At 41.4% G+C, this 22,928-nt stretch overlaps 1 protein-coding gene across 1 annotated transcript in view; it reads left to right on the top strand.

Annotated features, from left to right (window-relative positions):
* LOC101165956 (asc-type amino acid transporter 1) overlaps window positions 1-20,788 on the top strand; it is a 43,976-nt gene extending 23,188 nt beyond the window's left edge. Inside the window, exons 7-11 of the mRNA XM_011472821.3 lie at window positions 888-991; window positions 1,078-1,174; window positions 18,781-18,930; window positions 19,017-19,194; window positions 20,079-20,788. Of these exons, the coding sequence (XP_011471123.1) occupies window positions 888-991; window positions 1,078-1,174; window positions 18,781-18,930; window positions 19,017-19,194; window positions 20,079-20,203 (654 nt within the window). The 3' untranslated portion in view covers window positions 20,204-20,788. The remainder of the gene's footprint in view (window positions 1-887; window positions 992-1,077; window positions 1,175-18,780; window positions 18,931-19,016; window positions 19,195-20,078) is intronic.
* Window positions 20,789-22,928: the final 2,140 nt, after the last annotated feature.

The raw sequence follows: 22,928 nt of genomic DNA, 5'->3' as shown, positions 1-22,928 counted from the left end.
GGCCACTGGAGAGCACTACATCAACAGAGTCTGTTTTTTAGCATTTACTCTGTGGTGGGTTTTCTGTGCTGCAAAGAAGGAACAACGTTTGCTAAAGGTGCTGAAAAAGTGTTTTGGGAGTGGAAAACTGAAGTTAGATGGACAACTTCACTTCCTGTTTCCACTTAAAAAAAGCTTTACCCGTGTTTATTCAAATAAAGATCTCTCTCATAATGAGGCTCCTCTTCATGAAGGTGTGTAGGTTTCTTTGTTTTCTTGAAGACTGGATGTTTTTCATCTCTGCATGACCAAACTCCCTCGCTTTGTTCTGCTTGAACCTGAACTCAGCTTTTAGAATCCGGCCTTTTTGGAGCTTCATGCATGCTTCTCTTCTCCATAGTTTCACATTGTTTGCTACATTTTTTTTTTTTTTACTAAATGGCTTATTTGTCCTTCTTCAACAGTCATCTTAGTTGTAGAAGCTGAAGTAGATGAAAGAAGTCATTTTATTGACCACTATTGTTCCTGAGCCGTTCCTCTTCAAAAAGTTTCATTTACTGACTGATTAAATGATTATAGGAGGAATAAGGCATTTGTGTCCGTCTAATTTTTTGTTTTGCCTTGCGTCTCTCCATCAACGTGGCTGAACTTCAGAGGGGCTCTGAGTTTGAACATCTGAGCTGCTTTTCTTCCGCCTTGCCTCTTTCTTCTGGATAGCTCTCTCTCACAGATTTTAAAGAAATGAAGTAAATCACTAAATGACAAAAACCTCCGGAGAACACGAAACACACCAACAATCTAAGATCTTTCTCAAATGTAGTGAAAAAGACGTTCAATGTCACCTTCTGTTGAATAACTTCTTGTTTTTAAATTATAATTAAAGGATCATTATCTGTGATGTTCTCCAGACTTTTGGTGAGAAGCTTCTGGGAGTCTTCTCTGTCATCATGCCAATCTCAGTTGCCTTGTCCACCTTCGGAGGCATCAATGGTTACCTGTTCACCTCGTCCAGGTGAGCTTGGTCACTTTTTGAAGTGCCCCTTCTGTTGCTTCCCTCCCTAAACTGTGAAACTGATGGTCTGTTTGGTGTTTCTGCAGGCTTTGTTTCTCAGGTGCCAGAGAGGGCCACCTGCCTAGTCTGCTGGCTATGATCCACTGTAAGAGGTGCACACCCATCCCAGCCCTGCTGGTCTGTGTACGTACAGTCTCACATATCACCATCAGCATTCAAGAAAAGCATCTTGAGGATTTTTACAGTATGGTCACAGACAGACATGTTTATAGATTTCATCCTTCATTACCTCATTTTTCTAGTTTGTGTTGGTCTCATTGTCACTTAAACACTAAATCCTAAATACAGGGCTCTTTTGTATGGAAGCATTTGTGTAGCATAATTAAAAATAAAAGACAAAATTAAAATGAAAAAGCAATACTTTAAAATGCTTTTTCATTTTCTTCCTCAACACCGCTTATTCTGTCACTTAATTAAAATGACAAAGAAAATGGTATATGACAATTTCATTTTCAAAAGGTAAAATGTGGTAAATGTGTAGCACAATTCATTTAGAAATGTCTAATTTGACAATTAAAATGGATTAACAGAAATGCTTTTTAATTTTCTAAATGAAGCTGCATTTTTTGACTCAAAATTAAAATGAAAAAGCAATCCTTCCAAAGGTTTTTATTTTCTACTTAAAAACCGCTTATTCTGTCACTTAATTAAAATGATAAAGTAAATGGTATTTGACTTTTGATTTTCAAGGTTCAAGGTTCGCTGGTAAATGTGTAGCAAAATCCATTTAGAAATGTGTAATTTGACAATTAAAACTGCTTAACAGAAATGCGTTTTCATTTTCAAAACGTAACTGCATCAAATGACTCAAAATTAAAATTAAAAATCAATTCTTCAAAATGCTTTTTCATTTCTACTTAAGAAACTGCTTTTTCTGTTTAATAATTAAAATGAAAATGCAAAGGGGGGATTCCATTTGCGTTTTTACATCCACCCTGCAAATAGTATCGCAAAATTAAATTCGATTTAGCATTTCCAGAAGGGAGGCGGGGCGATGATGTCAGTGCTATCTCAGGCTGTGTCCGGCTGCTAACAGACACAGACATGCTAGGAGCAGTACAGCCAGGCTTGTAGCTTTGTGTTAGCGGCAGGGGAGATGGCTTTGTGACAGTTTTGCACTCCTGATGATTGTACACAGCTTCTCGGGACTATGTAGCAGCATTTCCACCTTATGCGGTCCGGAGTTTGGGACCACAGACTCCTTTGGAAGCCCTGCTTCGGACAGAGCTAACGGAGCTAAACCCGGCACGCTAGCCCGGAGACAAAAGCTAGTCCAGGGAAGCTTCGAAGCGCAGGAGGAGGAAATGCTTCTACACAGATCTGAGAAACTCTAAACCATCATATAAATGTGTGTTTCCAGTGGTGTCCAAAAAAATAAAGGATGATGTAATCACCACATAATTACATCCAAGATGCTCATTGCCCGCACAGAGTTTTAAGTACCTTCACGGCTAATGTTTTAGCACATATTAGCCTAATGCTAACCCGTCTTTCAGGTCCTTCCTTGCAGCGAAGAATAAAAGCACTGACTGCATGGATTTAAAAAAAATATGAGCGAGCAGGCCCTTAATAATAATCATGACAGTAAGAAGAGCACATTTAGAAGATAGTCTCCTGCAGCTTCGCGCTGATTGCGGGTTGGTCCAACCAGCAAACGTTTAGCATGGCGAAATCTGCTATAGCGTTTGATGGGGCTCCAGCTGTCATCGAACAGCAAAATCAGCGCAAGGGCCCCTAGGTGGGGAGGGTGATAGGTCATCACTGTGAGTAATCAGGAGATGTCTCAGTGCCCTACTCGCCAATTCTAACTGCACCCCCTTTCTTACACACACCCTCTACTCCTCAAAATATATACTCCAACACACATATATGCACACACACACCCACACAAACACACACCCACGCATTTCGCAAGGAATTTGGGACCTTGGACCATCTGTCCCCTACCCCATCCCTGGTAGGGGGTACTGGGCCCTTGGCAACGACGGCCGTGTCCCCTGGGTGCTGGTTTCCTGGGCCCGGCAGTCCTCTCTCCACGCAGGGAGAGGGATCCCTGAGCTTTCGTGCAAGGCCAGGAGCCGGGAATAACGTCACACCTGAGCCGGATGTCCGTGTCCCTGTGGTGTGGGTTCTGGTCCTTGCCCCTTAGCGCTGGGCCTCGCCAAATTTCCAACTGTGGGTGAGCCTGGTCGGGCCATGTTATAACACTTCCTGTGGACCCCCTTTTCTCCTGGGTGCCCTCCTCCTGGGCGGGGGTGGCTGGCCCTTGCTCCTTCCTGGACCAACCGTGGGCCGGGTGGGTGGCTGCCTGGAGCGCGGAGCAGGTCTCCCTTGGGAGGGTCCTGGCTCGTACCTGGGGTTGGGGTGCGGGATTGTCCAGAACTCCTGGGTGGTGATGCGGTGCTCGTCAGGGGTTGTGGGCGCTCCTCTGGGGCGGGGCCGTGCGTTTGGGCCCTCCCAGCTTGGGGCTGCTCTCCTGGTTGGGCTGGAGCTGCGCTCTCTGTCCCCCCATGTCTCCCTGCTCTCTGGCTCTGGGGGCCCCCGTGGCGGTCCTGCTGGCCCTGGCCCTGATGGTGGATGTGATTGCCCGGGGGGCGGTTGTTCTCTATGTAAGCTCACCTTTATATAAATAGTTTACATGACTGAATGAAATATTTCACACTAGTTGGTTTGAAGGCATAAGTATGCGTATGTGAACATTATTTGTATTGTGTATATGTTGACATGTGAACATTTTTTGGAGCCAACAGGTATGTTATAACATCTGAGTGTGTGTTTGGACAAGCCCCGCCCTTATAGACGTGTATTTCATCTGAACCACACTGTAATGAGTATAACTATCCAAAAACTTGTTGCTTTATGCTGCTTCATGGTTTTACACCCCCCCCCCCCATAATCACCCTCCTATCCCCCCCCTCTCCAACATCCCTCTCTCTTCCTCCCTCTTTTCCTTTTCCATCCGGTCCAACACAAAAGATTTCTAAATATGATTAAAAAGAAAAAACTTTGGCCTCGATTATAAAAGGGGTTTATTCAGACATACCTCTGGTTTGTCTGAAGATTAATAACCCCTGTTGTTAAAATAAAATATGTCCAACACAAGAGGCCTTCAGCTCTCATCTGTCTGCCCAGCTGTTGGACAGGACAAGTAAAAAAAAAAAGAAGAATCTAGTAGAAGTTCCCCCGTCGAGTTTTATACAACTATTACTATTGACATATAAAGTTTGAACAGTGTTGCAGAAGAATTGACCAAAACCAAATTTATTTAAAGCAGCAATAACAAAATTGTGTTCTAAAGAATCAAAGGCTTTATAAAAGTCTAGAAAAAGAATGAGACTGTCATTCTGCGCGAGTTCTGAGTAATCTGGTATGTCTAAAATCAATCTAATATTGTTTGAGATATGATGAGTCTGCATAAATCCAAACTGATTTTGATCAATAATTGTATATAAGACAGGCTTTATTCTATTTGCAAGAATCAAAGCCAATATCTTATGATCACAATTTAATAAGGTGATGGAACGCCAGTTATCTAAGGAAAGAGGATCCTTTCTCGGTTTAGGGATCAAGGTAATCAGTCCTTGAGATAACGTGGGAGGGAGTAGACCCTTGTTAATGCTTTCTTCAAAAACTTGTTAAAAATGGGGCTAAGTTGTCAGAAAACTGTTTATAGAACTCTGCAGTAAGGCCGTCTGTTCCAGGAGATTTATCTATTTTCAGAGATTTTATAGCAGCTGAGACCTCATTCAAAGAAATGACATCATCACAACAGACTGTCCGCTTCACTCACTTGAGTAATATTATTGACAGTGTTAAGAAAGAAAAGGGCGGACTTCCGGTTTGTACATCATCGGGATGGCTGTGTAGTGGGAAGGCTCCCGACTGAACCAGAGAAATCAGTCAAAAAAAGCCCCGGGAACGGCGAAATCAACTATGTAAGTTGAATATAACATCGAGGGCAAAGAGAGAACACCAAAGACCAGTGTTTTGCAGCGAATTGGTGGAAGCAAACTGACTTTGAAACGGGCTAACGTTAGCTGCTAAAGCTAGTCACCGGAGGCTTACCACCTAAGTTAACGTTTGCTAACACAAGCGAAATGGCAGAATACAATATACTGCTGCAAGAGCTTAGAGCGTTTCGCCAAGAAAACAACGAAAAATTGGAAAGTATTAAAGAAGACATCGCTAAAGTGAATAACCGAATGGAAGAAGCTGAGGGGAGGATTGAAAAAGCAGAGGAGCGAATCCAAACAATGGAAGACGTTATGGTGGAGCTAATGCAGGTACACGTGAAGCTAACAGACAAGCTAACGGACCTGGAAAGCCGCGAAAGGAGAGAAAACATCCAGATTTATGGTGTGCCAGAAACATCTGAGCGAGATTCCCCCTCAATGAGTGCTTTTGTGGAAACTTTACTTCGTGAAGGTTTGAAGCTAGAGGGCGCGGAGAATATAAACATCGAACGAGCCCATCGCTCACTAGGGCCGCCCCCCCCTAACGGAGCCTCACCACGCTTTATTCTGGTGAAGTTTTTAAGCTTCAAAACCAAAGAGCAAATACTCCGCAAAGCATGGCAACAAAAAGGCTTTACCTGGAAAGGTAAACAGATATCTTTGGACAATGACTACCCTCCACTCATTCTCAAGAAAAGAAGAGAATATGCAGCTATCCGGAGGATTCTAAAAGACAAGCAGATCCAGTTTCAAACCCTATTTCCTGCAAGGCTGAAGGTGAAGTATGCTGATGGAGTCAAGATCTACAACACAGCGACAGAAGCAAGTGAGGACATGAGTGAAAGAGGATTTCCTGTGGAGGTCATCAAACCACCGGAATCTGTTTTGGAGCGATACAAGCAGCTGAACATGACAGTACCCCCCCCTCAAGGAACCGCTCCGAGGTTCCAAAAGTCACATGAGGGGGGGGCCCCGGAGGATAAACCTCGACGGGCACAAGAGTCCAGAGGACGGCCGGGGGTCCGCGCCGTCCGGCGAGGCAGGTCCGGAGGACGGCCGGGGGGCCGAGCGGTCCGGCGAGGCAGGTCCGGAGGACGGCCGGGGGGCCGAGCGGTCCGGCGAGGCAGGTCCGGAGGACGGCCGGGGGGCCGAGCGGTCCGGCGTGGCAGGTCCGGAGGACGGCCGGGGGGCCGAGCGGTCCGGCGAGGCAGGTCCGGAGGACGGCCGGGGGGCCGAGCGGTCCGGCGAGGCAGGTCCGGAGGACGGCCGGGGGGCCGAGCGGTCCGGCGAGGCAGGTCGTCAGCCGTGGAGTCGTCAGGCGTGGAGTCGTCAGGCATGGAGTCGGGCATGGAGTCGGGCATGGAGTCGGGCCAGCAGTCAGGCTCTGGCGGGTCGGGCCAGCAGTCAGGCTCTGGCGGGTCGGGCCAGCAGTCAGGCTCTGGCGGGTCGGGCCAGCAGTCAGGCTCTGGCGGGTCGGGCCAGCAGTCAGGCTCTGGCGGGTCGGGCCAGCAGTCAGGCTCTGGCGGGTCGGGCCAGCAGCCGAGCTCAGGCGGGTCGGGCGTGGAGCCGAGCTCAGGCGGGTCGGGCGTGGAGCCGAGCTCAGGCGGGTCGGGCGTGGAGCCGAGCTCAGGCGGGTCGGGCGTGGAGCCGAGCTCAGGCGGGTCGGGCGTGGAGCCGAGCTCAGGCGGGTCGGGCGTGCCAGTGGAAGCAGGAACGGGTCGGGGCGCAGGCGGCACCCCCCTGGAAGCTGGAACGGGTCGGGGCGCAGGCGGCACCCCCCTGGGAGCCGGGAGGGGTCGGGGGACGTCCGGGACCACCACTGGACGAGATTGTGGTGCGTCCGGGACCACCACTGGACGAGGTTGTGGTGCGTCCGGGACCACCACTGGACGTGGACGGGGTCGGTGGCGGCGACGACGACCCCCCCTCAGGGCAAGCCGGCTCCCAGTAAAGTCCAGGGAGCTCCCACTAGAGGCATATGAGGGAAACTGGGCCTGGTCAAACACCCAAAAAGACCTCGTATGCTCGGCTTCCTGGCAGTAGGCCTCCAGAAGCCGCATGTCCCGCTCTGCTGGGTCCAAAAAATTTGGCTGGTCCATTCTGTCATGTGCGGGAGGCTCGAGAGCCGGTAGGACCCAGACGCAGAGGCGGGAGGCAAACGGGTTCAGGGCTAGAGGGTTTAATTATAACAAAAGGCGCTGCAGAGCAGGATGACAACAACAAAACAAAAACTCACTGTGGCGTGGCGAGGCATGAAACATGGAAACATGAGTGTGGCAAAAACATGGAGACATGAACACCATGACAAAAGGTAATGGACCAGCACAGGAGGAAGGCAGAGACAAGACTTATATACAGACAGGGCAGACAAGACACAGGTGGACACGATCAGGGCTGAATGGGAACCAAAGGAAGTAAAACTCAAGAAACCAGACAAGACAGGAGACTTTCAAAATAAAACAGGAAACAGAAACAAGACAGAACAAGGACCAAAAACAAGACAACAAAATCAAATCATGACAGAACACCTGGAACAGGGTGACTAGAGGGACCGGCCGCACTGCACCAGGCCCACCGGGTCCGAGTTATAAAGAAAAACTGAGAGCATTCAGGAGAACCGGTGCTGACCCAGCGGTGGAATGAGTTTTATAAATACCCTGGAAAGGTTTCCCAATGGTAACTTTGGTTTCCGTTTCTGATAAATCAGAATCTACTAGAACTTGTCTGAGGAGATCTTATTTTTATTTTCTTATTTTTACCTTTTACCTTTAATTCAAATAAAAATATTGAGACGTAATGGTCATCAGGTGTATAAGTAACTGACATTATACGTGGTTCTGTCGGTGGGACAATCTCCCACACCTAAAGCCCTGCTCAAAAGGGCCCCCCCTACCAAAGTGAGGAGGACACTGCCTTTAGAGGCTCAACAGGGTCTATTTCTAAGACCCCTACCTTGGAAGTTTAAGTCACCTACATTTGTTTTTAGTTATGTTCAACTGTTAAGTTTTCTTTCTGTTCAGAGTTCAGTGTTCAAAATGAGGAGCAGGGAATATATGTGCAAAATACTAAAATGTGAAACATTATGTATGACAGAAAGGTAAAACTGCTTACACTTAATATCAATGGCTTACATAATCCAGTTAAGAGGTGGAAAACATTATCCAAACTAAAACAAGATAAAGCAGAAATAGTCTTTTTACAAGAAACACATCTCCCAGAGGCTGAGCATCTAAAGTTGAATAAAATGGGCTTTAAACACGTTTTCTATTCTTCCCATAGCTCAGGGCGGAGGAGAGGGGTGGCCACCCTGATAGCTGGGGCAGTGAATTATCAACACGTATCAGAATACAAAGACAAAGAAGGCAGGTATATAATGATAACAGGAAAAATCAATAGTATTCTAATAACATTACTAAATGTGTACGTTCCCCCTGGTAGCGACTGGTCTTTTTATAGACATATTTTTGAAATAATTTCAACAAAAAGTCAAGGAACCTTGATATGCGGCGGAGACTTCAATATTGTATTAAATAACTCTCTCGATTCCTCAAATGGCAAAGGTGACTATAGAAAGATTGGGGAAAAAGATGAGACATCTCATGGAGGAAATGGGCATAGTTGATGTGTGGAGGGAAAATAATCCAACAAAAAGAGAATATACTCACTACTCACATCCGCATAACGCGTACTCCCGTCTAGATTACATATTTATGTTCAAAAATGACCTACTAAGAGTGAAAAACAGTGATATTGGAATTCGTGCAATTTCTGACCATAATCCAGTTACAGTGAGTCTCTACTTGGCTGGACAGAAAAGAACCACTGTTTGGAGATTAAACAATAACATCTTAAATTATCCAAATATCAAAGATAAATTAAGCTATGAAATTAAAGAATACTTAATACATAATGATAATGGTGAGGTATCACCAGGAACTCTCTGGGATGCTCTAAAAGGAGTTCTGAGAGGGAAAATAATTAGCATCTCATCCTACCAGAAAAAAGCTAATCAACAGAAACTGAAGTGCTTAGAAGAAAAACTGTTAAAACTTCAACAGGAGCATTTCCAAAGTGTAAAGACCAAAAATAAGACTGAAATTATAAAATTAAAGAAAGAAATTGACGACATCAATACACCGTACAGAAAAAACTTGTTTTAATGAAACAAAAATATTATGAAGTAGGCAGCAAATCTTTGAAACTGCTTTCTTATAAACTGAGAAAACAACAAGCAGAGAGAGCAATTTATAAAATAAAAAATCCTTCAAGTAAAAAAATTGAAACGGACCAGGAGAAAATTCAACAGTGTTTTCATGAATACTATAAAAATCTCTACTCAGAAACAAACCTAAATAATAGTGACCAAATAGATGCATTTTTAAAAAATTTGGATTTGCCAACTCTAACAGTTGAGCAAAATGAAAAATTGCTTTCAGCAATTACTAGTGAAGAAATTCAATTTGCGATCAGAAAACTAAAAAGCGGAAAAATGGCAGGAGCAGATGGGTTTAGTCCAGAATGGTATAAAACGATGGAAACTCATCTAATTCCAACCTTATTAAAAACATTTAACTGGGTGATGGAGAAAAAAATGACTCCATTGTCTTGGAACGAAGCAATAATCTCAATAATCCCCAAAGAGGGAAAGGACAGACTGGATTGTGCTAACTACCGGCCAGTTAGTGTTTTAAACATCGACTACAAACTATTCACTTCAATAATATCACGGAGATTGTAAACAATTCTCCCAATGCTGATACATAAGGACCAGACAGGATTCATTAAACAGAGACAGACACAGGACAGCATCAGGAAAGTACTAAACATAATTCATCAAGTTGTTCAACAAAAACAGGAGACTCTAGTGATCAGCCTGGATGCCGAGAAGGCATTTGACTCGGTGAGGTGGACCTTTTTATATAAAGTACTCGGCAAATTTGGCTTTTGCAAATCAATCATTGAGACAATTTCAGGGTTATATAACAAACCAACAGCCAGGATTAAAATCAATGGAGACCTCACTGAGACGATAACCTTAGAAAGAGGAACTCGGCAGGGATGTAACATGTCTGCCCTTTTATTTGCATTATACATTGAACCTCTTGGGCAGTGGATCAGGCAAAGAGCAGACATTAAAGGAGTAAAAGTTTCAGGAAAGGAACAAAAGCTTTCCTTATTCGCAGATGACCTACTATTAACTATATCTCAACCTACAAAAACTCTACCAATAATTATGGACTCCCTTAAAGATTTTGGCACTCTGTCAGAATATAAAATTAATGTAAACAAGACACAGGTTTTAACTTTAAACTACAGCCCTCCTCAAAATATTAAAGACGAGTACAAATGGGAATGGCAGGCAGACTCAATTAAATATTTAGGCATTGCTCTGCACAAAGATTTTACAAAGATGTTTGAAGTGAACTATGGACCACTTAACACTAAACTACAGTCAGATCTACAAAGGTGGAATGCAATACCATTTTTAGACCTTCACTCACGGATTGACTCAATAAGAATGAATATATTACCACGAATGTTATATTTATTTCAATGTTTACCATTTCCCATACCCCAAAAGCAGTTTGTAGAATGGGATAAGATGTTATCAAGATACATATGGAGAGGGAAAAAACCCAGAATTAAATATAAAACCTTACAATTAAAAACAGATCAGGGTGGCAGAAATCTTCCTTGTCTACAAGACTATTTCTGTGCTGCCCAGCTGAGGCCTCTTATCTGCATGTGTTCTCCAGTTTACACTGCAGGGTGGAAAGATCTAGAGCTGAAAACTTTTGAAAAAATGCCATTAAAAGCTTTATTAGCAGATATCAAGTTACAGGGGGAACTTCCTTTACAAGATGACCCCTTACTGAATATGATGATTAAAACCTGGAATGACACAGTTAAAAAATGCAACTTGATGGAAGACTCAAAAATTCTCAGATGGTGTGCGTACGACTCAGAGTTCACCCCCAACAAATATGATGGTAGATTTAAGTTATGGATTGCCAAAGGGCTAACTGATTTCAACTCATTTGTTCATAAGGGAGCATTTCAAACATTTGATACCCTAAAAAAAAAACACGGGTTAATTTCTGACGATTTCTTCAGATATCTACAGGTCCGGCACTATTTCAATCAAAAAATTAAAATATCCACAGATGACCCAAGGTTTCTTAAAACTTTTAAAACGTTAATAAAAGCAATATGCCCTACGAAAATAATTTCTAAGTTATACAATAGTATCTTGTCGCACAAGGGGGAGAACACATACTATGTAAAGGAAAGATGGGAACGAGAAGGACAGCTCACTATCACAGAGGAGGATTGGGAACAAATATGTCGGAAACAATGGATCACAACAGGATCAAACATTTGGTGTGAATTCTGTTGGAAAAGCATAATGAGGTTTTTTACTACACCCTCTCAAAAAAAATACCTAGGAAATAGTAAATGTTGGAGGTGTGGTAACAATGGAGCCAATCACTTCCATATATTTTGGGACTGTGTGATTATCAAGAAGTATTGGTCTGACATACATGAACATCTGCAAAATGTGTTTTCTATTGTTTTCCCCTTGTCTTTTGAAAGTCTGTTTTTGAGTAAAATTGATGGCCTATACAACAAAAATAAGAAACTGCTCTACATTCTGCTGGCAGCCAGTAAGAAAGCAATAACCAGAAAATGGCTTAAACCTGAACAACCAACGACAGAGGACTGGATTGATGTGGTACAAAGAATTTACATAATGGAAAGAATCTCACACTCTTTACAAATACGGCTGGATGTTTTTTACGCTACTTGGTCTATATGGACAGAATATGTTAAGCCTGTAAGATCAGATTTCATCTGAAATCATGTCATATCATTTATGTTTTGAAACTCCCTGCTTCCTCACATGTTCCTTTTTTATTTATTATTATTTTGTTTTTTTTGTTTTTCAATTAAAAAACTGAGAAAGCATGAACATTGTAACACGTCAAAACAATGTACAACTTATCCTGTGCTTTTTCAATAAAAAATAAATTTGAAAAAAAAAAAAAAAAAGAAAGAAAAGGGCAGATGTTGAGCAATAGTTGGAAGAATAAAGTTTACTATAAAAATCAGAACAATATTTTGCTATGGTACTTTTATCATCAGAAATGACCCCATTAATATTTAATTGTAAAATAGAATTACTATTGGACTCTGCTGGAAAAAATAGGCAGAGTTCTGCTCTCCTTCTTCAATCCACCTTCTCCTAGAATGGATAAACGCTCCTTCTGCTTTGCGCTTATAAATGTCATCTAACTTGTGTTGTAACTCTATTAAAGCTTTTTAATCCGTTTCATCTAGGACCTCATCTTAGACCAAAGAAGATAAAAAGAAGTTGAGTTAAGGATTTTTGGTCACTTAGGAACAGAAACAGGATAAGAACCTGCAAACCATTACTAAAAAAGCTGTGAACTAAGACCATAACAATAATTATTTCCTTATGAAATAACGCCAATGTGGGATAAATCATTCCTCATAAGAGTAAACGTTTAAGAAAAAAATAAAAATAAAACCCACAACGCTGCTATTTAATTCACTTTTAAGTATAATGTAATACTTAAAAAGACATTATAATTCTATACAAAAAACAAGATTATTGCAAAATGATAATAATTAAAATAAAAAGTAGCAGCTTGAATGAATAAGCTTATGAGCTCAAATAAAATCAAATTTTAAGCAACATTTTTGACAAATGTGGAAAATAATAAAAAACGTTCAAATCCAGCTTTCACATCTGTAGCCATCGTTAAGGTGGAAGGATTTATTTACCATTAACAAAGGCACGTCCTCCAACAAAGAACGCCAGCTTGTTCTCCCTCCTGGCTTCTCCACGGCCGGCCACAGTTGGTTTCTCCGTTCGCGTTCCCCACCAGACAAATCCTCCGCCATCTACAGGTTGTGTTCTTTCAGGAAGGCAGACTTCTTTGCGGCGCGCCAGACAGCATCACGATGCATCCTCGCAGTAAACTGGTTGATGATCCCTCTTGGTTGGTTGTTGTTCGGTCTCTTTGGGCCAAATCCGTGTACCCATTGGGGAATTTGTCTTTAGCCTCCGGTAGAACAAATTGACAGATCTGGATCACTTCTGCAGCTCGTCTTGATTTTCTTTCTCAGCCAAACAGCGAAGTTTCAGATTCCAGCGGCGGGAGTAACTTTCGAGCCGGGAGATCTTTTTTCCTGTGTTTCCATGATTGTTTTATATTTCTCCAGTTGTGCCTCAGCGTGGACCACTCTGTTTTTCATGTCACTAATCTCAGTGAAAACAATATCAACTGAGTCTTTTACAGCTGAGATTTGCATGTAGTTCTCCTGAATAGCTGAATAACTCAAAAGAGTTGAGAAAGAACAGCTGCTGTCTCAGTTTCTGTGACTTTTCTCAGCTTACCAGCTGGGGAACCAGTGGGTTTACAAGGAAGAGCAGGAAAGTCTTCTTCTTCCATTAGGAATGGTTCTGAAACGGCCTCCATGTAGTCATGCATTGAGTCGATTAATTTGACTTTAGCATCAACAGTTTTACACGACGCAGATGGCTTTGCAGGATGGCTAACGTTAGCAGGTTTGCTAACAGAGCCAACACTAGCTAGCGATTTCTTGAGTTCCGTCTTTCTCTTCTCGGGTTTGCTCATATTGCTTTGCTAACTTTTGCAAAAAAGTATAAAAAACTTAGAATAAATTAAAAAAATCAAGAAAGGGTCTTTGCTCACCGTGTATTATTACACAAAACAGTTAGGTTTGGAGAGCTCAGTCAAACATCACTGTTTAGAGCGCCATCTTGGTCACCCCCCAAGGGTGTCCAAATCTACAGTTCAAAAATCTTGTGCACAAGAAATTTCCCAGAAGTCTCTACGAAAAACAGTGTGGATCGATACTCACTCAATTGGTGAATATTGTCCAAAATGCATTGCGAATGTAGCAGAACGCATTGCGTATGGACCACATTGCATTGCGTTTAAATTATTCGAAAATGGTGGACGGTTGCTCCAGGAAGATGACCGAAACATGTAAGTATTTTAAGAAGTATCAAGTATCTGTTGTTAAATATATTTGTAAATATGTAATATGACATGTGTAATATGTTATATTCCTCAATCGACAACCTACATTGTTTTGAAGCTCATCGATTTCGGTAATGCTAAAGCTAACGCGAATTAGCGTCGAAGGCTAAAAACAAACGCTGTAGATGTTACACCAAAAAGCAGTGAATTCTAACCGTAGTCATACGTTATTAACGCATTTTTTAAATGTGTTCATAAATGTTGGGACAGACAAGGATGAGGAAAATCTGATCCATCTGTGGATGGAGAAAGATAGCCTTTTTGTTTTCAGGCAAGCTCGTGCCAGATGGGAGTAAGATCCCACTTGATCAGATTTGTCTTCATTTATCATTAAACTGTTAATCATTGTCATATTGGGGTAAAGGTTTTTGTTGAAAGAGCCAGAGGAGACGAGGAAAGAGCAAGAAGGGAGGAAGAGCGACAGGAGACTCTGTTAAGCTTACTTGAGTTGAAAATATTGTTCAAAAAATGTATCATCGTTGTTGTTTTGCAAAAGTGAATTATTTACATGTATTATTTAAATATGAGCCATTTTAAACAATCTCAAAAGGATTTTCATATAAATATCAAATGTACATATTTACAATTTCGTTGTATATGTTAACATTTATTTTTAAACATGTTAACAATAATCGTGGTCTTCTAGAGTCATGTGTGTCACAGTTGGAGCTGAAAGGAAAGCAGAGATTTGTCCTCGCAGACGAACGCCACTTTGTCCTGCTGGTTCCTGGTGTCATTCCTGCTGTGGCTCAACATCTGTGGCTCCCAGCAGTCCCCTTTGCTGATGCACAGATTGTGCAGGATGGCGCTGCAGGCAATGATTTTCATTGCAAAGGTTGATTTTACTTCCAGTGCCCCCAGAAATATTGCTCTCCTCCTCAACTTCATCATGCCAAATGCTCTCGACCACAGAGCGTTCCTTGGAGTGGTTCTGGTTGTAACGGGCCTCAACCACATTCCTCAGGGGTTACCTGTAGGGTGTCAGCAGCATGATGGGATGTGCAATGCAGAGATGCCCACCATCACCTAAAAGGATCCTTCAGGTGGGTAATGTTTGATTTACATAAATTGGGCTTTTACATAGAACATGTGAATCATGGATTGATCTTGGATTCCCAACAAAAATATCTATAAATTTGGCATTAGAGTCACATACAGCCTGCATTTGAATGGAATAAAAAAGCTTCCTGTTAAAATAACAACCTGCATTTTCTTTTAGGGCCTTTATTCTTATGTGGCAGCCATCAGTGTTCCCCACGACCTTTTGGAAGACGGAAGACCAAGCGAGCTGCTAAAAAACCAGAGGCGACCAATGGCAGTTCATTCCCACTGGGAAGCTGGATGACCCTGCTCATCAGCTGGAGGATGCGGTCCACTGTCCTGTGGACAATGTCACTTACAGTGGACCGCGTCATGTCAAAGGCCCTGGCTACCACACTGTAAGATGTGCCACACGCCAGCCAGAAAAGAAATACCAAGACCTCAGTCTCCTGTGCCCCCCCCCCAGAGTGTGAGGAACCCAAAGCTGCTCCACCAGATGGTTGATGGTCCAACCGAAAATCCAGACTTGTGTCGGCCTGACCGTCAGCATAGAGGGCCAGGACAGAAACTTTTATGTTGGCATAGCAGTAGAGACGTGGAAGACCCTGTAAAATGGAGCAGTAATTATTTCATTGAGGAAATTAAATCTCATTTTTTGAATGTTTATATTTATTTTTGATGTCTTACATTTTAATTTATCAAGTATTTATGAATGCCGGAAAATCTCTTGTTTTTTGGCTGGATTTTTGGATTTTTTATATAAATTTTTATGAAAATGAAAGTATTTTTGTTTAAAACAAGTGATATGGTTTGACTCTGAATAAAAAATACTAAACTTTGAATTCACAAGTGTTTCATGTAGTTAGACTATACAACTCATAATCCAGTGTTGAAAAAGAATGTTAAACTCTTACCCAGCAGATTGTGTAACCTTGAGCAAAATTAGAAACAAATGCTTAAGTTTAACTAAAAAAAAACTTTAAGTTTAACTCATAGGTTGTGCATGTCTGGACAGGGTCTCCAGAGGAAATCTTCTGAGACGTCTGCTTCTCCTTGCCACCCTGTGATGCTGCATATCTGCTCGTTTTCAGTTTGATCTCACGAAAAACGGTTGAATTATTGCCAACAGGACCACGGAGAGATTCATATTCAAAGCTATTTTCAGAAAGGTAAAAGAAAAACTATCAGAAAAAAAACTCCTCACACGAGCCTGTAAATCGTTCAGCGGCACGAAAAAAACAAATAAATATTGCCATGGACTAATAACTTGGTGGTTTATTTCTGAACGAATACATTAAATTTACACCAATGTGTTTGTAATAATTTATAAATCGGCCACGTTTTCCATGATCAGAACACAGCAGATTCAGAAATAGTCTTGTAATAATGTTCATATTTAAAATGTCTTTACTTTGGAAAATGGGTGTCATTCTCTGCGGTAAATAAAAGTAGTTCCCGTCCAGACCAGGTGGTGCGGTAATGCGCCACTTTGTTTTTTTGTCAAGCGCCATATGAACAACACCAGAAAGACAAAAGTAGTGAGCATGGGTGTCCGAATTGCTTTTAAAATCATGAGAACAATGTAGTGCCACACTATATAAGGTTTTAGTAGTTAGGGATTAGGGTAGGAATTCGGATACACAGCCTGAGACAGCACTGACGTCATCGCCCCGCCTCCCCTCTGGAAATGCTAAATTGAATTGAATGATGCAACACTATTCACAGGGTGGATGTTAAAATGAAAATGCAAGCCCCTCTTTGCATTTTCATTTTAATCATGACACAGGATAAGTGGTTTTTAAGTAGAAATGAAAAAGCATTTTGAAGGATTGATTTTTCTTGATTTTGAGTCATTTGATGCAGTTACATTTTGAAAATGAAAAAGCATTTCTGTTAATTCATTTTAATTGTCAAATTAGACATTTCTAAATGAATTTTGCTACACATTTACCAGAGAACTTTTTGAAAATGAAAATACCATTTTCCTTATTTTAATTAAGTGACAGAATAATCAGTGTTAAAGAAGAAAATGAAAAAGCATTTTGGTGGATTGCTTTTTCATTTTAATTTTGAGTCAAAAAATGCAGCTTCATTTTGAAAATGAAAAAGCATTTCTGGTTTTGACATTTATTTTTTAATTATGCTACAGAATCGCTTCCATACTTTTGTGGCTGGACGGTGTGGGAAAATCACTTTAAGAAGGATATAGCCAATGATCAGGTGTTGATGCAGACAGCGGTTACTCCATGATCAGATAAAAGGTTCCTCTTGAAGGAACTTACTGAATGCTGATCAAGACTGGTTCCTGTGTGGAAGTAGGTCCCTATACTGCTACAGTATACCCTCAACTTCATAAAAAAAAATTCTGACCTTTTTAAATCTAAATGTCTGTTTGTTGATAATTAAACATTTCATTTTATAGTCCGATTTTAAAAACACTTGAGGTCAAAAGTATCAATGTGGCAGCCAGTGGAAGACACCGTTGCTCATGTGTGCTTCAAAAATTTTATTCTGATAAAATGAGGTTTTTACAGCTTTCAAAAAAAATCCATTAACGGTAAAAAAAAGGCAAATCCTTGTAAAGCACTTTACAGTCGCACACACATTCACACGCACAGTCACACACAAATTTACACACTTACACACACATTCACATACACAGTCACACACACACTCAAACACATTCAGACACAAATTCATACACACATTTACACACCCACTCACACACACACATTCAAATACACAGTCACACACACACTCAAACACATTCAGACACAAATTCATACACACATTCACACACCCACTCACACACACACATTCACACACAGTCACACACACATTCACATACACAGTCACACACACATTTAAATACCCACTCACACACACATTCACACACAGTCACACACACATTCACATACACAGTCACACACACATTTAAATACCCACTCACACACACATTCACACACAGTCACACACACATTCAAACACCCACTCACACACACATTCACACGCACATTCACACACTCACACAGACATTCATGCACACAGTCGCCACATTCTCCCAAGTCAGTTTTAGAGAAAGGAGTGTAGACTTTCAACAAGCTCACTCCTGATTGGTGACAGTAGTTGCCATAAAAGCATTGACTTAGACCACTTTGACGAATCCCTGTGGTCTGGCCTCAACATGGCAGCGTCTGTATGCTGAAAATTTGGCTGTTAAGACTTGATTTCATTTCGCTGGAGCCTGGAGTAAGACATTTTCTATGGGTGAAGTGACACGCGATCAGTCCAGTTCTATACAGTACATACAGTCAATGGCAGAAACAAGTTTTTATATTTTGGCCAAAAATGGCACTTTTAAAAAAAGACCAAATGATGATCAGTGTGGGACTTTAAAACCAGTAATTCTTTAATATTTTAAGACGAAGGGATGACTTTTGAAAACTTCCACAAATCTGAATAAAGAGATTTATCAAAGCACAAGTTGAAAGTTCAGTTTAGTTCAGTGTGATCCTTTTTCTCATCTGCCTTTGACTTCCTATTCAATCAGGTTAAGGTGTGTGGAACTTTGCTTTTGTTTCTTCTCACAGCTGTGATGACATCAAATTGTAATGAATCAAGATAATGCTCTGCTGTGTTACAGTGTGCTGCCACCATTGTCATACTTTGCATTGGGGAAACTCACAACCTGATCAACTACGTCTCCTTCATCAACTATCTATCATACGGTGTCACAATTGCGGGCCTTCTGTACTACCGCTGGAAGAAACCCAACTTGTATCGGCCTATTAGGGTATGACTCATAATTCAACAGGATCGCTTCAGAACAAATGGAAGACCAGATTACTGTCTTCAACAGGCACCTGTCTCTCTCCGCAGGTGAACCTGCTGGTTCCTGTGAGTTACCTGATGTTCTGGGCCTTGCTGCTTGGATTCAGTCTGTACTCAGAGCCAGTGGTGTGTGGTGTTGGTTTGGTAATCATGCTGACAGGAGTACCCGTCTACTTCTTGGGTGTCCATTGGAAGGAAAAACCAAAATGCATCTACAGCATGATTGGTGAGTGTTTGACTAAACTGCTATTAAACAAATTTACAACATTTTAAGGGTCAATCCCAATTTGCCCCTCTGCTCTACTCCTGCCTTTAAAGTTCTTCGGTGAGGGCTACAGGCGGAGAAAAAATGCGGGACAGTTATGATGCTCTACTCTACTCTACTCTACTCTACTCTACTCTACTCTACTCTACTCTACTCTACTCTACTCTACTCTGCTCTGCTCTGCTCTACTCTACTCTACTCTACTCTACTCTACTCTACTCTACTCTACTCTACTCTACTCTGCTCTGCTCTGCTCTGCTCTGCTCTGCTCTGCTCTTCTCTACTCTACTCTACTCTACTCTACTCTACTTTTAATGTCCAGAACCAAAGCAAACTTGTCTTTAAATGACCACAGCCATTCCTGGTAAAAAAAAAGAAAGAAATTCAGATAGAACAAGAACTTTCGTGAAGGACTAAAATGTGTAAACAAGTCCATGTGGTTTGGAAAATAGTTCTAGTGAAGTTTTATTAGAAAAGAAAATGTCATCCATACACCAGTCCAAAACTAGACTAGACAAAAAGACATTGACAAACACCAGGCCTGGCACCATGCTGTCCATGCTGTACCTGCTGCAGATTACCTGGATCAGGTAGCCTTTGTCATTACGAAGCTATAAAGACAGCCTTAGATTTGAGACAAGCAGGACGCCAGTCCTCAAAACCTGGAGCCTTGAGTCCTGTGCATGACGGCATTTCTTTTGAAAGACTGTGTGGCCCTTCATTTGGAAGTTAGACGGGACACCCCTACCCCTTCAGAAGGCAAAGCAGAGCAGAGGGGCAGACTGCAGATTTTTTTCCATCACTCCTTTCAGCTAACTCTTCACTCCTTACTTATCCTTATACAGAAAAGGCAACATTTGTGGGCCAGAGGTTGTGTTTCGTGGTTTTCCCTCAGATCGACCCGAATGAAATTGCCAGTCCTTCAGAGTGGACCGACCAGTCGTCGTGCAGCTTCTCTGGAAACTCATAAACTCTACTCAATCTGTGCAGATGTGTGTGTTGTTTTCAGTTTTTTGTTTTTGTGTGGGCACCTGGTAACCTTGTGTCTAAGGTTCTCCCCCAAAACATAATTTTCTTTTAAAAATGCCTGGTTTTCTGTTTGGATGGTTTTGCTTGACCCTTTATATCTTTCTTTCTTTAAGTCTTCAAATACAATAGTCTAATTTCCATCATGCAAAACCATGGAAATGCCTTTTTTGTTGCTGTTTTGGACCAATTTGTTCAATTCTCCGCAATGTACCTTTAACTGTCAGTCATGCTTGACTGACAAGTGTGAGGCAGTTCCTTCCAGACCTTGTTTGGATGGTCTCTTTAAGATTTGTACCAAGTGCAAAAACACATCATCCTACAATAACCTTTAGAGAAAGGCTAATTTACTCAGAAATACCAAGTATTATCATTTAACCAACTATTTTTTTTCAACCAAAACTACATAACTTTTTTTAGGTTTGATTTTCCTTCTTGTATTCTGACATCTACTCAATAATTCTCTGGATGGATGGATGGATGGATGGATGGATGGATGGATGGATGGATGGATGGATGGATGGATGGATGGATGGATGGATAGATGGATGGATGTTTGGGTTGATGGATAGATGGATGGATGTTTGGATGTTTAGATGGATGCATGGATGGATGTATCAATGGATGAATTAATGTTTGGATGGATGGATGGGTGGATGGATGGATGGATGGATGGATGGATGGATGGATGGATGGATGGATTAATGGATGCAATTTACTTACATAAAAATTGACTGTTGGACGCTGGTCATTTTGTTTAAATCCAATGTTTAATTGAAATGAAATAAATTAGGGATGTTGTCTGGATGAAAGCACAAAAACATAAACTAGTTAAAGCATGAAAAAAAGAATGTCATCAGCCAATCAGAGGAGAGTGGGGGTGCAGTTTCGATAAAAGCCAACAGGGAAAAGTCCTTTCATGTCAGGGTTGTTCTGATGGTGGCCCACGAATCAAATGTGGCCTGGGACCTACCTTGAGTGGCTCAATCATTTCAAACAATGCTAATAATTTTTTTCTGGATTAGAATATCCCACAAGTGCCACAATGTAGCACATCAGGGAAACTAGTGTTGTAGCTTTTCCACCTCAATATTTTTATGATAAAAAACTATACAAGTGACTTATCAGCTTGATCCAGCCGCCAGCATATTCAGTGTATTGAAAAATCACTAATTAACCCTCAAAAAGGAGGTGCTTCCCTTCTTCACCCTTTAAAATAAAACTCTCAACTTAAAAGAACAGCATCTACTATTGCATGAAACTTGCTTACACACGCTACATTTACCCAGAATCCAATATGGTATTGTGTTTTCCTTTTTTGTTAACAAATAAATGTGTTAAGCTGAGTTACTGTATTTGCAATGGAGAAAAAGCTGTGATGTTTATCTACACTGGGGTTGATCATGTTTTGGTCTATATTTTCTTCCTAATTTATGAACGTTTTTTGTGTTTAGTGCTAAACTTTGCAGTCAAGCATTGTTTTTTATAATCAAAAAAACCCTTAAATAACAGAAATGAGTCTATCTGGAATATGTTACCTCCCATTTTTTGCTATGTTTTGTCGTTATTCTGTTAACGTGCAACTTTGTTTGGTATTCACTGGACAAAATAATTTAAAAGTATTTGAATTGCAGAATAACTTTAAACCATATTTTGACATCGGCAGCCTTCACAGTTTTCTCGTTAGGACTGTTGGTCACCATAAAATATCTGATGATCCTAAATGTAGCAGCAGATAAGAGTTCAGGATGGGAGCATCATTCTGTGGGCATCAATTTCAGTGGTCGCTGGTTTTGAACCACTAGCACTGTTTCCAGGCACAACACGGTTTTAAAACAAACATGAGCCTTTTCCTGCTACACTGTCACTTTTAAGAAGGTCAAAACTTTGTTATTGCTTGTTTTTTCAGTCTATATCACAGTTGCTTTGGTTGTCATTTAGTATTTTAACAAGGTTTTTGCAGCTAACTAACATTGACTGATTTTCCTTTTACAAACTGCTTTAGAAGATCATTTATCTGCAAACATGAACATGAAGTAGAACAGGTTTCATTTTCTGCGAAACAAAAAAAAAAGAAATTCCTCTCAGTGAGAGATGACGTTGGATTTTTTCTATCGTTGGGTTACTACATACATGTGCACACACACACACATGTTAACCTTGTGCATGGTCTGTGCAATAAACTGTACCAAGCAGTTCAAAGTGAGTGTTTTCTTCAGCAGCCGGACTCTCCTTGTCTCATTGTCAGCCCACTGTTTCCGTCTGTTAAACTTTCACCACGGTTCCCAGCCTCTGTCTGCTCACCTAAAGCACCATGAGCAAAGCTACTCCTCTTCGTCATACTTCCTGTAAGGTTGAGGTGGCCACAGCGCGTACAAATGCTGGATGTTAATGAGCCACATCATGTTCCAGTTTTGTCTCTAGATGAACTCAATTTGTGAGGGGGCACGAGCTCAAAATGAATCCAGTTGGAGAATCCATATTCTTTCCTTGCATACCTAATTATTATGACCTCTAAAGCTTTCAACCACCTTGATAAAGGCGGTGTTGTTGCAAAGGGCCAAAGGATGCTGGAAAAGTGTGAGGAAACCTCCACATTTTGCATCACAACTCTGACACAGACATCCCCTCTCCTGTGGTGCCTCCTCATTTGGACTCCAGATGTTTTG

The sequence above is a fragment of the Oryzias latipes genome, chromosome 6, assembly GCF_002234675.1.
Source record: "Oryzias latipes chromosome 6, ASM223467v1".
Classification (NCBI taxonomy): domain Eukaryota; kingdom Metazoa; phylum Chordata; class Actinopteri; order Beloniformes; family Adrianichthyidae; genus Oryzias; species Oryzias latipes.
The sequence above is the reverse complement of the archived record's forward strand: the minus strand, read 5'-3'. Positions and strand labels throughout refer to the sequence as shown.